This window comes from Prionailurus viverrinus, chromosome C1, assembly GCF_022837055.1.
Source record: "Prionailurus viverrinus isolate Anna chromosome C1, UM_Priviv_1.0, whole genome shotgun sequence".
NCBI lineage: Eukaryota > Metazoa > Chordata > Mammalia > Carnivora > Felidae > Prionailurus > Prionailurus viverrinus.
Window position 1 is genome coordinate 39,592,118 of NC_062568.1, and position 16,028 is coordinate 39,608,145.

Below are 16,028 nucleotides of genomic sequence, written 5' to 3' on the forward strand. Positions count from 1 at the left end.
ATTTCTAACATGTGTCCCGGGATGCTGATGGTGCTGGTTCAGGAACCACACTTGGAGAACAGCTGCCCCAAGCAGACCAGTTGACCATCACCTAAAGGAAGTAAGTCTGCTTAAGTGATTTAGTAAATTAGCAGTAGCTAGAGTGTGCGTGTCCATTTCTCTCCACCAGATGGCAGTCTGGGAGCCAATAGGAAGGAAAGAGAAGACCATAAATTCAGAATTATTTGGGGACTCTATAAACACTCAAATACATTTTTTAAGATGTAAAAGATAATAGCAGATTTTAAATAATGGTTGAGTATAAATTGGAAGAAATAAAATTAATGATTATATGGAGTCTGGTAAGGAACGTTTTAGCTTTTTGTGTTTTGTAGCAATTGCTCCAGAGATTTTTGTGACCTTTAAGTGCTGTGCACAGTGCTTTGCACTTGCGTTTGGTAGGTATACATTGACTTTCTGTGAGCTAAAATTCTATCTCCCAGATAAAACCAAGACTTGAAGCCAGGCCTGTGTTTATGCAGCAGGTAGTACTTAAACTATTACATAAGACATGCCAGTCTGGCAGCATTGTGTTTAACCTTGAACTGGCATTTGGGTGCTGGTCTTATTAAGGAATTCAGGGTTATTCTGGATCTAAAGAAATTAGTCCTTAAATCTTTGATAATTCAACTTTATTTTTTTGGAATTTTTTAAGTTCAAAAAAATTTTAAAAATGGTGCTTCATGATAAGTATAGTTCAGATTTTAAAAGTCTATATGAAATCCCTATTTAGAAAATACCCCTAAATAAGCAATATGCAAGTATCTGTCACTTCAGTTTAATTTTTACAAAGTTGATTTTAATGACCACTTGTCTGCACTTTGGGATCACTTAGAGGAGCTCCAAACAAAATACCTATGCCTGTGTCCGACCTCCAGAGTTTGATTTAATTGTTCTTGGCTGTGAGCTGGGCTTTGGAATGTTTACTAGGGTTTCCAGGTGATTCTAATGTTCAGACAAATTGTGGAATTACTGGGCTAGAATATTTTACTTGTGGTAAGACAAATTCAAAACCTGCTAGTCCAGGAATGTGAAGTGTGACCAATTTAAACAAATTAGTGGTTTCCCCCTTTTTGTTTTTTGTGGTATTGTTCAATTTAAGTTTAAAAGAAAACATTCTGGAAAAGTTGGATTACAAATGTTTTTATAAATTAAGTCACCTGAATTTATAATTCGGGGGGGCTCCACGAACTGTGAGGTCATGACCTGAACCGAAGTCAGACACTTAACCAACTGAGCCACTCGGGCGCCCTGTGGTTTTCTTTTTTTTACATAAGAAAATAGATACGCGTTGGTAGATGCTAACTGTTCATACTCACACAGAGACAGTGTATTCTCTGAGCCAAATATACAGAGAAAGGAGGAAAAAAGCTAAAATTCTGTGTACTACACAGGAGCCCAGCACCCTCCAGCTTCCAGCAGAGCTAAGGGAGCAGAAGGTTGTTCTTTTTTTCCTCCACAGAACACTGTGGTGTTGATTTCATAAAATTTTTAAGCAGGAAAGGATAAAAATGAATTTGGAACCAAAAGGGATAGGGATTCTGTACCCACTGTATTCTTCTCAAGGTATTTCCTCCTAAAGTAAGTTGAGAACCATAGTACAAATCAGAAGGGGCTTCAAAAAACCAGAGCGACTGAACACAAGAGGTGGGGGAGGTGGGAAGATTGAAAGTTGCTTATGGGGCCTGGAGAAAATTTAAAAAGGTTAGAATCCATTAGCGTTCCCTTAGTCATCTTCTCCTCATCCTTCTCTCTTTGCTCCAACTCCATCATCATCATCTTCATCCCCTTCATCAGCATGTCAAGAACCAAGTAGTACTGTAATGGATTTGGCCAAATATCTTTGATGAGCTCCCCTAAACTCCTCTGCACCTGCATCAGAATCATCAGTAAGCCAGAGAAAGAACTCTGTGAGTTCTTCATGCTCTCTCTTCCTGCTGGCTTTATTCTGCATTTAACTTGAACATTTTGTCACATCCTTTCTGGATTTCCATCTGATTTCAGTGTACTTTGAAGATGGGTTACCACTCTCATTTTGATGAAATTCTTTGGAGAGAACTTTATATTCAAAGTAAGGTTTGTTTTTTTTTTATCACAATTCTGTAACGTGATTTAATATCTTCAAATTATGTCACTCTAACTCCTGTCCAATAATGCAGTGCAGATACTTGTGGATGAGTGACAAATGTTAACCCAAAGATGTGGGATTTGGGCAATCAATTCCAACCTCTTCTGGAAAAAATTGGTCAGTGGCATTTGTTATAGGTCTGTTGCACTTTCAAAACCTCATTGGCTTGTTCATTAAGTCTATTGCATTCTGTACTTCATTAATGCATTCAACTGCTCCTTGTGTTCTTTTTCTGAGGTCTCAAGGGCTCCATCGTGGTTAGGGTTGAGTTTCTTTTTGCTGACTTTGGTGGGGGTGGGGATGGTGGAGGCAAAGGGTGAAGGCAGCAACTTGGTCTAGTTGCCTCTAGTAATATTTTAAAAAGTGTCATCTGTACAAAACCATTACAAAACCAATGAAAATATTTACTTAAAAATATTTAAATAATACTTTTGACATGGAAACATAATCACAATAGAATTACAAAAAGAAAGCAAGATATAAAATAAACATAATAGGGGTGCCTGGGTGTTCAGTCACTTGAGCGTCTGACTTCAGCTCCAGTCATGATCTCATGGTTGGTGAGTTTGGACCCTAAGTCGGGCTCTGTGCTGACAGCTCAGAGCCTGGAACCTGCTTCAGATTTCTGTGTCTCCCTCGCTCTCTTCCCTTCCCCACTTGTGCTCTGTCTGTGTCTCTCTTTCTCAAAAATAAGTAAACGTTAAAAAAATAAAAACCTTAAAATGGGGTTAGAGAAGGTCAGTAAAGGGTGAGTTTAAGATGTTTGGATGAGTTAAGTGGGCATTTTGACAGCATGGCTTCTTTGGCATGTTTGTGATGTTTAATGGACATCCTTGCAGTTTAAGATGATACGTTTAAAATAAAATTCTCTCCTAATGATGACTTGAGTTCTGCCACTTGATGGGAAAATTAGAAGAACGTGTAGGATCTTATTTGGAATTGACATTCTATGGAATTGACATTCTCTATCATAATTTTATTTTTAATTTTGTTTTACTGGAAAGGAAAGATAATGCTCAGTTTTATTTTTAAAATTTATTTCTGTTATTTTTTTAGAAAGAGAACACAAGTGGGGAGAGGGCATGGGGAGGGAGGGAGGGAGGGAGGGAGGGAGAGAGAGAGAGAGAGAGAATGAATGAATCCCAAGCAGATTCTGTGCTCAGCACAGAGCCCAATGCAGGGTTCGATCCCACGACCCTGGAATCATGACCTGAGCCAAAATAAAGTTGGACACTCAACTGACTGAGCCACCCAGGTGCCCCAAGATAATGTCACTTTTAAATATTAAAAGTGTACAACTTACATTGTTGTAGGAAAACTAAATGTATACACACACAAAAAAATTGTTAGTTTGTTTCCAGTTTTTCCCTTCTGTAAATAATTGTGAACATCCTTATAAATCAAAATTTGATCATATGTGATTTCCCTAATACAAATGCTTGTGAAATTACTAGGCGTAAGGGTATGATCATTTTAAAGGTTGTGGAACTGTGCTTCCAGATTGCCTGCTGGAAAGGTAGTACCAATTTATAGATTTCACAGCAGTGTCTGAGAATGCTTATTGTATCTTTACCAAACTCTTTTTTTTTAATTAATACTTTATTTTTTAGAGCAGTTTTAGGTTTATTAAAATATTGAGTAGAAAATTGACAAATGTGTGGCATGTCTCTACCATATAATCCTACAGACTAATTTCACTGCTGAAAACATTCCATGTGTTCTACGTATTCTTCCTTTTCTCCCTCCCCCAAACTCCTGGTAACCACTGATCTTTTACTGTCCCCATGGTTTGGCTTTTTCAGAATGTCCTGTAGTTGGAATAATACCATATATAGCCTTTTCAGATTGGCTTTCTTTGCTTAGCAGTATGTATTTAAGATTTCTGTATGTCTTATTGTGGAATGATTGATGATTTCTTTTCATTGCTGAGTAGTATTCCATTGTATAGATATACCATAATTCGTTCATCCATTCACCTATTGGAGGACCTCTTGATTACTTCCATATTTTGGCTATTCTGAGTAAAGCTACCATAAACATGCATGTGCAAGTTTGTGTGTGTGTGTGTGTGTGTGTGTGTGTGTGTGTATGTGTGTGTGTGTGTGTGTGTGTGTGTGTGTGTAAGTTTTCACTTCATTTGGGGAAATACCAAGGAGTGTAGTTGCTGGATTATGTGGTAAGGTATGTTTAGTTGTGTAAGAAACTGCCAAGTTGTCTTTCAAAGTAGCTGTACCGTTTTGTGTTCTTACCACAAAGAATGAGAGTTAAACCTTTAAAAAAAACCAAAAACATTTTTTTTCTAATATCATTTAGAAGAGGCTAAAACAAAAGGAAATATGGTATTTATACATTGAGGCATGACTACCCACATTACTGTGTTCATTGTATTCTACATTTGTTTCAGGTTTAATTCATTCAAAAGGACGAATATCATACTGCAACATTTGGTAAGTTTGGACTCTGTTTTGCTGGCATTATTAGATTATGATGTGTAATATAAAATGTTCTTAGGGAAGTGGAAAATACTGGCAGATTTTGTGGACCTTTATGCCACATGGTTCCCAATTTTTTAAGACTTGTGTCAAGACTTGACACAACTTGTACGAGATGGTAGAAAGTTATGAATAAGAGTGTGGTCTTTGGGCGCCTGGGTGGCTCAGTTGGTTAAGCGTCCGACTTCGGCTCAGGTCATGATCTCGCAGTTCGTGAGTTCAAGCCCCGCGTCGGGCTCTGTGCTGACAGCTGAGAGCCTGGAGCCTGTTTCAGATTCTGTGCCTCCCTCTCTCTCTTTGACCCTCCCCCGTTCATGCTCTGTCTCTCTCTGTCTCAAAAATAAATGTTAAAAAAAAAAATTAAAAAAAGAGTGTGGTCTTCAATTCAGGATGATTGGGTTTATGTTTTTTTTTTTAATTTTTAAATGTTTTTATTTTATTTTTGAGACAGAGACAGAGCATGAGCAGGGGAGGGTCAGAGAGACAGGGAGACACAGAATATGAAACAGGCTCCAGGCTCTGAGCTGTCAGCACAAAGCCTGATGCGGGGCTTGAACTCATGGGCTGTGAGATCATGAACTGAGCTGAAGTCAGACGCCCAACCGACTGAGCCACCGAGGTGCCCCTGATTGGGTTCATTTTTATTTTTTGATGTTTATTTACTTTTGAGAGAGACAGGCAGACAGACAGACAGACAGACAGAATCCAAAGCAGGCTCCAGGTTCAGAGCTGTCAGCACAGTGCCCGACCTCGGACTCGAACTCAAGAACTGCGAGATCATGACCTGAGCCGAAGTCGGACACTTAATTGAGCCACCCAGGTGCCCCAGAATGCTTAGGTTAAATAATGGGTCCACTACTTAATTTTGGGTAGATTATCTCATCTCTCTCAGCTTCCTTTTAGATGTTATAGAATGAAGATAATACTATCCATCTTAGAGTGCTTATGAATGGTAAATAATTCACTTAAAAATCTAGCACTAGTGCTTGGTGTGTAATTATTTTATACTTGTTAGCTACTATCGTTCAAATAACAGTCTTCCAAAGCTTAGATGTTTTTAGTTTATCATTTTGCAAAGAAGAAATAATTTTTATTAATTTTTGTGTCTCTCTGCTATGGATTGAACTTTATGTTTATATATTAAAATCTAATCCCCAATGCAATGGTATTTGGAGGTGGGGCCTTTAGGAGATGATTAGGTAAGAAGGGTGGTGTTTTCATGAATGGGCTCAGTGCTCCTATAAGAGAGACCCCAAAGGGCTTTCTCACCTCTTTTCCCTTATGAAGGAGTACACAGCCAGAAGACAGTCTTTTGTGAACTAGAAAGAGGGACTTCATGAGACTACATCTGCAGGTGCCTTGATCTTGGACCCCCCAGCCTCTAGAATTGTGAGAAGTGTTGTATAAGTCACCCAGTCTATGATACTTTTGTTATAGCAGCTCAAATGGACTAAAATACTCTTGTGTAGCCTGGCAAGTACCTTGTACATAAAAAACAAACAAACAAAAGGCCAAGTCACTCTGATATAGCACTTATTGTATGCCAGGTGCTCTTCCAAGTACTTGATATGTATTTGCTCAGTTAATTCTCATTGTAGTTCTATAGAATAGATACTGTGGATCTTTTAACTGTAATTCTGAAACCTCAAAACCAAAAGTTTGTGGTTAGTTTGTGATAAATTCATTTTGTGACAAAATCTGACCTGAATGTACTTGAAGCTCTTTTTTCTTTATCCTAATAGGTACGCATATTCATCGTTTGCTGCAGAAGTGTTAAAGCATTTTACTGCAGTGTACTGACCAGATTCTACTTGGGATGTTTTTTATAGCATTAATATGTATTGTGTTACCTTTCCAAAATCTAGAAAATTTTCTGAATTTTGAAACATATCTGGACCCAAGGGTTTTTGGTTAAGGGATTATATGGCTTTATCCCTATTTAATGGATCAGAAATTGAAGGACAGAGAGGCTATGTAATATGCCTCACTGTCACCCAGCTAGTAAATAGGAGGTGGAATTTTAATCCAGTTGGTCTGGCTCCATAGACTTTCCTATTGCACTTTACAGCTTGAGGCAGAGTGGGCATTAAGTAACTATTGCAGAATCTGTTTCAGGTAAGCCTAAATGGAGATGGGCAAATTAAGACTGGAATATTTCATCCTACCCTTAATTATTTTAGTCAGCATATATACATGGGAGCTGAGGAGTTTCTATAAAGAACTTAATATTACAGATTCATATTTATACACATGCACCCAGGTAGAATAGAAAGACATGACAGAATCCAGATCACCTGGACTATAGTGACCTGAGGCATAAACCACATTGTGAGAAGGAAGATAAACTGAACTTTTAGCAGGGCTTGAAGACTGAATCATTCTTATCCCAGTGTTGGCTTTTACATGTGCTTCAGAGATCGGCTTTATTCCAAGGAGTCCTTCCGTGACCCTTCTAAGAAAGCCAATAGAGCAAGAGCCCTTTTTATTTCATAATGGAGTGATGAAAGCATGCAACTGATGGCAGTACTATTGGCAGAGTTATGAGAAGTGGATAGGACTGATTTATGATAACAGTATGACATTCTTACCCTTCAAAGATTGTGGATGAAGACCTGAACCTGGAAAGGGGGGCAAGGTTTATCAAGCTAATGCAAGCAAGTAGAACCTATTAATGAGGTTTCATTTGTATCCATAGGCTGATGTGGACATATTTTTGCAAAACTATTCATGGAAAGATTTCTTTCTTTCTCCATGATATTCTATTAAAAAAATTTTTTTTAATGTTTATTTATATATGAGAGATAGAGACAGAGTGTGAACAAGGGTAGGGCAGAGAGCGAGGGAGACAGAATCTGAAGCAAGCTCCAGGCTCTGAGCTGTCAGCACAGAGCCCGACATGGGGCTTGAACCCACGAACTGTGAGATCATGACTTGAGCTGAAGTCAGATGCTTAACAGACTGAGCCACCCAGGCGCCCCTCCATAATGTTATATTTTAAACTCTTACACAGCATTTAATGTGCAAAAGCTCATTTCTTCCATATAAATTTGATCTCAACACGGAGAAAACTGTGGTCTTATTTCTGAAAGTAGTTCTTTTCCATATGAAGGTTCACTGGATGGGCTGCATGAAATGACACTGTACTTATCGTTTTCAGGACAGCAGTCAAGTCTTATTTTGTATATCTAGGTGATGATCTAGAATCTGTGTCAACCAATTTATAATCTACAGTTTTTGAACAGATACACATTAAGTGCTTGCTTTGTACGCAATGAACTAAGTGCTTTGAGATACTATTATGAAAGACCATTCCTGACCTCAAGAAATGAATAGTCTAATAAAAAGGCCTAGAAATATTTACTAATATAAAAAGCTTCTGTACAACAAAAAAACCCATCAACAAAACTAAAAGGCAACTGATGGAATGGGAGAAAATGTTTGCAAATGACATATCAGATAAAGGGTTAGTATCCAAAATCTATAAAGAACTTACTAAGCTCAACACCTGAAAAACAAATAATCCAGTGAAGAAATGGACAGATGACATGAATAGATACTTCTTCAAAGAAGACATCCAGATGGCCAACCGACACGTGAAAAAATGCTCAACATCACTCATCATCAGGGAAATACAGATCAAAACTACCATGAGACACCGCCTCATACCTGTCAGAATGGCTAAAATTAACAATTCAGGAAACAACAGATGTTGGTGAGGATGCCGAGAAAGGCGAACACTTTTGCACTGCTGGTGGGAATGCAAACTGGTGCAGCCATTCTGGAAAACAGTGTGGAGGTTCCTCAAACAATTAAAAATAGAACTACCCTATGACCCAGCAATTGCAGTACTAGGTATTTATCCAAAGGATACACAGGAGTGCTGATTCGAAGGGACACGTGCACCCCAGTGTTCATAGTAGTGCTATCAACAATAGCCAAATTATGGAGAGGCCAAATATATACAATGGGTTACTACTTGGTGATGAAAAAGAATGAAATTTTGCCCATTACAGCAACATGGATGAAACTAGAGTGTATTATGCTAAGTGAAATAAGTCAAAGATATATAATTTCACTCATGGAATTTGAGAAATTCAACAGATTAACATAGGAGAAGGGAGGGAAAAATAAGATAAAAACAGGGAGGCAAACCATAAGAGACTCTTAAATACAGAGAACTGAGTATTGTTGGAGGGGAGGTAGGTGAGATGGGTTAAATAGGTGCTCGGCCCTAAGGAGGGCACTTTTTGGGATGAGCACTGGGTGTCCTATGTAAGAGGTGAATCACTGGGTTCTACTCCTGAAGCCAAGACTTCACTTTATGTTAACTAACTTTAAATTAAAAAAAGGATATTTAACAAAGTGCGGTAAAAAGACCAAATAAATTAAAGGTGTGAACAAAGGTGGGATAGAGTGATACTGACTTTATAACCAATGAAAGCTTACTGGAGGAAAATCATTTGATCTGGGCCTTGAAGAACAATTATGGTTTCAACATGTGGAGATGGGAATAAGTGGATGTTCATATAGTAATCCTAAAGTGATTCTATTATCTCCATTTTACAAAGGCAGAAACTGAGGCTCTGAGAATAACTTGCTTGAGGGCGTACAGTAGTGAGTGGCTAAACTAATGTTTGCATCTGTATGACTCTAAAATCTGGTTTCTTTCTGTTACACAATATGCTTGTTCTATGTGGCAAGAATGGTGTGATGGGAGAATAGAGGTTACGTTTAGGGCTTTCTGAGTATCTATGTTATAAGGAGTGCTATGTGGTGGTGGGCCCATTTTACCCGGGATCCAATGTAGAGACTTGAAGGCCATGCCAAGTAACTTGGATGTTTTTGAAGGTAACAGGGAGTCATTGACCATTTTTGAATGGCAGGAACAAGATTAAAATTATGTTTTAGCAAAATTTTCTCTGGTGGCAGTGAAGTGTAGACAGACCACCAGGCAAAGGTTCTGGAAATCTGCCAGAGAGGAAGATTGTAACATGGCTTACAGCAATGGGAATAGAATGGAATGGAAGAGAGAGTTGTTTTAGAAATAGATTTTCCAGTACTTGGCAACTGCCTCACATTGTTGGCAGAGAGGGGAAGAGAACAAGTCTGGTTGAGAAAAATGGTGATGCCTCAACCTGTTCTAGGGAACAGAGGAGGAGAGACAGATTTGTTGGGGAGAAATTTGTTGGTAAATTTGGTTTTTTACCAAGTTGAGCATAGGGCACCATGCACTTCTGTAATTTTAGCAGGCATTTGGAAATAGGGGCCCAGGCCTCTGGAGAAGTAAAGAAATGCAAGTTTGAGCCAGCTGCCTCAAGGTAATAATTGAAGATGGAAAGTAGCTTATCACAAAAAGGTGAGAGAATAGAACACAGCTAAAGACCATTTGAGAGGCTCTGAAATACTGTGGAGGAATTTACTGATCCAATTTGAAGTCAGGAAGGATTGAGTGAAGGTTGAATAATCAACATTTATTAAATGTTGTTAGAGGCTAAGAACCTTACTTACATTGCTTTGGTGTCCTTTTTGGGTTACAGTAATTTAAATTTAATGGCATTCAACATTTGCTGGAAATAGGTGAAAATCTTAGGAGTAGGAAAGATACGTGTTTGGATAAAGACGAAAGTCAGATGTCAGAAAAAATCATGTTCGGCTAAAGGTAGGCTATTTTCCTGGGTGTGTCTGTGGGTTGCAACTCCATTCAATGGCAGTGGGTGTTACATATAATGGAAGGTGTGGATATCCACAACGTGATGCTTGCCCTAGGCTTGCGTTATAGCAGAACTGCGTCACTAGAATGATCGATTATTCATCCAAGCTTTTTAAACATTTTTGAGATACCTATGTACCAGGTACTGGAAAGGTTCATTTCTCACAATGTTTATGACAACTCTAAAGTGTTTTCCAAAATGTAGCCTGCAAAGTACAAGTCCAAAGAAGGAAATATTCCATGAAAAAAAAATTTTAATGAGGTAAGAAAACTGCTCATTGTTTAAAAAATTTATATTTAATATTTGCATATTAAGGACTAAAATGTCTTATTGATATTTGTTTAAGTTTTTTTCCCCAGACTGATTTGACCATGGACCATTTATCTTTCCGCATAGCAGCACCAATCATCCTTTTGCACATTTTGGGAAATGTTGCTACTATGAATTTTGCCAGCATATATCTATGTTCTAGCAAAGTAGACATCCTAAAGTTGTGTGTGGCTTAGGAGTTTTATTTTGGCCGACTTCATGCATTCAGTTCAGCACAGAGCTGTGTGTTGATGGTGTTTATACATTTCAGCAAGTTTCCTTCACGTTTCTCCTTGGAACAGATGTAAATAACGGGTCACCCAGGCCTTATGGAAGTAGAAAAAGTTCTGTGGAGTGAGTTAGAGTGGGTAGGATGATATCATTTGAAGAAGATGATTGGGAGAGTCTGTTTAGGGGTATAATGGTTAGAGCAATAGTTCTCGAATGAGGTAAACCTAGGTTTGAATCTTGGTCCTGCCCCGAAGCTGTATGACTCTAGGCAAGTGATCTAACTTCCCTGGGCCTCAGTTTCCTTATCTGTGGAAAGGAGTTTCTGGTATATAACTCATTAGAGGTGTTTTCAGGATTAAGTGTTCAGTCAAATGTTTTACCATAGTGTCCATGGAAAACTTCTAAATGGTAAGTTAATAATAAGGAACAGCTTTTGCTGATTGCCTAAGAAAATATTTGAAAATAAAAGTAAATGTGAACCTGTTGTCTTTCCTGGATGTACAATAAAGATTTAATAAAGTTCTAATTTCCTTCCACCTTACATCTATTTTCCTCCTTTATCGTGGTTCTGGCTAGAAGCATTTCTTCTTTCCCTTCTCTGTTGTCCTTTATCCCTTATGTCCTTCCCCCTTCCCTGCCCAGCTGTGGATTGTATGTGAATTCCATTTCCACAGTCTCTGTAATTTTTCCTAATATGGCAGTTTTTCTTTATAGAAACCTTTTCTAGATTTTGTTAAAAATTTGTGATATTTTCGGAAAAGATACTTAATTTTTTCTGCAGAATTAACCTATACATCAATTATGCAAATACCGGAAGCTTTATCTCCTTTCGCTTGAATGATTTTGGTTAATGAACTAACAGTTGTTTTTAGGTTTTGAGAAGGCCATGAATTTTTCAGGTAAGAAAAAAATCCTATTTGTCCATTCATTTACGTCATTCTAATGGCATTACCAGGAGATTCTGTAATACTCTTTGCTCAAAGTCTGACCCTCTGTAAATGTCCTGAAAAGTACTTGGCCTACGTGCTTGGAGATCCATGCTTAAAAATATTCCTGCATCATTGAAATAGTAAAAATTGAAAATTACTCAGTGTTTACCAACAGGGGACTGATTAAATTGATATGTAAAAATGGACAGCTGTTAAAAAGTATGTAGCATGCATGTGGAATCAGCAAAACCCTGGGAAACTTTACAGGTTAATTGGCCTGTTATTTTCAACAAATTGTAAGGAAAAGAAAGGGATGAAGGGAGAACTTCTAGATTAAAAGACTTGAAAAATATATCCATTTAAAAAAATAGATGATGTTTTTGGATTTACACTTTGTGTTTACTGTACAAATCAGGATAGTTATATTTTGATACAGAGGAAGAGGGCTGTGATGGGGAGGGGGCAGGTGGAGGGCCAAGGGCTTTCGGGCTGACTGGACAGCATTGGGCTTGGGATTTGATTTTTACCCCAATTACAAGCTTTTACTGTAGCCTTTTTAATGTGGCCTTTACTACATGGATGGTGGCAGAGGATATGAAACTCTTGTTAGTGGCACTTCAAACAGCCTTGAGCTTGATGTTTGTATTGGTTTTCCTTGCTCCCCAAGTTCCACGGGGTGACATAGAAGGCCCAGAAGAATGCCTGCATGTGCAATGGGTTGCATTACAGAACAATAAAATTGAATTTGGGGAACCTGCTGGTTTGTAGCAAGCTGTAAGCAAGCCTGCTCTCCTGTCGGAGACATTACCCTTTCTTTAAAGTTGCTCACAGCAAATACGACCCTGAAAATGACCAGACAAAGAGAATGGTCAGGCCCTTGGGTTCACGACCCAAGCATTAAACTGCAAGGAAACCCCAGGGCCCATGGCAGATAGCGTCTTCTAACAGCCAAATTGGAAATAGGGTCATGGCAGACATAAATAGTTAAGATGAGGTCATACAGGAGGAGAGATAACTGGATCAATCCAAAATGACTCTCGTCCTTATATAGGGAAAATTTGGAGACAGGCATCCTGGGAGAAGTGATGTGAAGATTGTAATTAGGCTGCTTCAAACCAAGAACTATCAGAAGCTAAGAGAGAGAGGCCTGGAACAGATCCTTCCCCTAGCCACCTTTAGGGGGAGTGTGGTCCTCCTGCTGACACCTCCATCTTGGGCTTCTAGCCTCCAGAACTCTGAGACAGTAACTTTCTGTTGTTTAAGCCACTTAGCTTGTGGTACTTTGAGTTGACAGCCCTAGCAAATGAATGCATTTCCCATGGTACATTTGTCAAAATTAAGAACATTGGTATGTTACTATTAACTTTAAACTTTATTTGGATTTCATGTGTTTCCATTAGTTTTCTGTTCCAGGATACCATATTGCATTTCCTTGTCATGTCTCTTCAGTCTCTTCTGGTCTGTGACAGTTTCTGCATCTTATTTTTTGTGACCTTAAAAGTTTGGAAGAGTATTGGCACGGTAGCCTGTAGAATATCCCTTAATCTAGACTTGGGTCTAGTGTTTTTTGTTTTTAATAAGTAAACTGCAGTTAAAATGTTTTTGGAGAGAATAACACAAAAGAAAAGCGCCCTTTTCAACACATCGTAACAGAGTATCTGTGGGTTTTGATGTAGGCATCAGGGATACATGACATTCACACTACATAGCTGGTGATGCTGACCTTTATTACTTGGTTAAAGTGGTGTTTGTTTGGTTTCTCCCCTCTAAAGTTACCATTATCCCCTTGTCACATTCTGTTCTTTAGAAGCAAGTTAGTAAATTCAGCCCACACTCAGAAGGTGAGGCGACTAAGCTCTGCCTACTGGAAGGGAGATTTTTACGTGTATTATTTAGGAATCTTCTGTAGGAAAGAAGAGCCATTCTCCATTTCCTTATTCAGTTATTGATACCTGTGTGGGCTCATTGATCCTTACTCTTTGGGTTATAATCTAATATCACATTTTGTTACTCAAATTATTCTAGCTTTGGCTATGAGGAATTCCTTCATTCTGGATCTTGTGCCCTTTTGATATGATCCTATTTTTTTTTAATGCTTCCTTTTTCATGCCAGAGGTGTGCTCTGGGCTCCTCATGTTTTCCTCCTTGCAGCTCTGGAATCAGCCATTTCTCCAAGAAGCCCTGGTTGGAGCTCTGTATCAGAGAATTGCATTTAGAAATGAAGATCTGACCTCTGGGAGTGCTTTTTGATACTGGGGAATGATGGCTTTCTCCAGGGGGAGAGAGCTAGGGTAATGTATGTATGTATAGCAGATTGCACACACACTGTATACTAACCCTGTTATTAATGTATTAATGTAATAACCCTGTTATTAATGTAGTTACACTATAACTAATGTATGTATATGTGTCTGTAGTTGTATCTCTATCCTGTGTGTGTGTATATATACACACACACACATATATATATAAGCTAAGCATGAGATCGTTCTGACGGCATCTCTGACTTTAATCCAGAGCCACAGGGCAGGGTTCATTGTAGAAGCTTCCCTTCTTGTTTATCTATAACTTTCCTCTGTTACTTATTTCACCCTAGTATGCATGCAAAGCAGTTTCAGAATTGTTAACCATCCCCATGAAAAACAAATTTACCAACTAGAGCACAGTGTTGATAGACAGTCCTTTTGTATTTATCTTTACATTTTCTAATCAGATGACTGTTTTCCAAAGTTACTTGGGTCAGCTCCCCTGAAGTCACCACCATGATTACGTCAGTGATGCTATGTCATACATGTGTAATTTAATTAGGTTTGTCACAGTCTGCATTCCATGTTGGAATCCTGTGACATCTTAGCTGTCTTTTTTTTTTTAAGCATAGTTTGTATACATTGAAGTTTACTTTTTGTGAGGTACATTTCTGTGCATTTTGACAAATGCGTAAATCATGCGTCCAGCACCCCACAACCATACAGAGCAGTTCCATCACCTAAAACTTCCCCTGTGCTTTCCCTTAGTAGTCGACCTCTGCTACCCCCAACCACTGATGTGTGTTATGCCCCCATTGTTGTGTCCTTTACAGAATGTCTTATGAATGGAATGATACAATATATAGGCTTTGGGGTTTGGATCCTTTCACTCGGTGAAATGCATCTAAGATTCATCTATGTTGCATGAATTGATGACTTGGTCCTTTTTATCACTGGTATTCCATTTTGGATATGCCAGTTGTCCTGTTGAAGAGCATTTTGGTTGCTTCCAGTTTTTGTCAGTTATGAGTGAGGCTGCTAAACATTTGTGTACAGGTTTTTGTGTGAACATAAGTTTTTAATTCACTTGGATAAATACACAAGGGTGCAACAGCTGGGTTGTATGGTAAGCCTATGTGTAACTTTATAAGTATTTGCCAAATTGTCTCCCAAAGTCATTGTACCATTTTGTATTCTCACCAGCAGAGTGAGAGTGCCTGTTGTTCTGTACCTTTGGCAGCATGTTATTGTCTGTGTTTGGATTTCAGCCATTTTGATATGTGTAGTGCTATCTCATTGCGTTTTTTTTTTTTTTTTAAGTTTGTTTATTTGAGAGAGAGTGTGAGTGAATGAGTGCATGGGAGGGGCAGAGAGGGAGGGAGAAAGAATCCCAAGCAGGCTTCCAGTCTCGAGCCTGATGTGGGGCTCGAACCCCCAAACCGTGAGCTCATGACTCCAGCCAAAACTAAGAGTTGGTTGCCCACCTGACTGAGCCACCCAGGCACCCCCTCCTTGTGGTTTTAATTTGCATTTTCCTAATGATCTTCAGATGATTTTGAGAATTTCCTATGTTTGTTTGCCATCCACATATCTTTGGTGAAGAGCTTCAGGGTGTTGTTGTTTTTTTTTTCTCATTTTAATATTGGGTTTTTCTTACTGAGTTTTAAGAGTTTATATATTCTGGATGCAAGTCGTTTATCAGGTATGTGCTATTCAAATATTTTCTTCCAATTTCTGGCTTGTCTTTCATTGTCTTAATAGTATCTTGTGCAGAATGGAAGTTTTTAATGGTGATGAAACTCAGTTTATCAATGTTATCCTATTAAGCCTTAATGTTTGGAAGGTACTGTGAACCATGGTTTTAAGGGATGTGGCCCTCACAAGTGTTCCTGTCCCTCCTCCAGGGATAGGCTGCTTTTTTTTTCTCCCTTTCCTTTGCCCCT

At 38.6% G+C, this 16,028-nt stretch overlaps 1 protein-coding gene and 1 pseudogene across 3 annotated transcripts in view; one reads left to right on the forward strand and one right to left on the reverse strand.

Annotated features, from left to right (window-relative positions):
* HIBCH (3-hydroxyisobutyryl-CoA hydrolase) overlaps nt 1–16,028 on the forward strand; it is a 114,106-nt gene that overhangs the window by 21,975 nt on the left and 76,103 nt on the right. For all 3 annotated transcript variants that reach the window (XM_047869102.1, XM_047869101.1, XM_047869099.1), the window contains exon 2: nt 4,572–4,614. In XM_047869102.1, coding sequence (XP_047725058.1) covers nt 4,572–4,614 — 43 coding nt within the window. The remainder of the gene's footprint in view (nt 1–4,571; nt 4,615–16,028) is intronic.
* Nucleotides 1,781–3,953, reverse strand: LOC125172720 (protein SET-like; annotated as a pseudogene).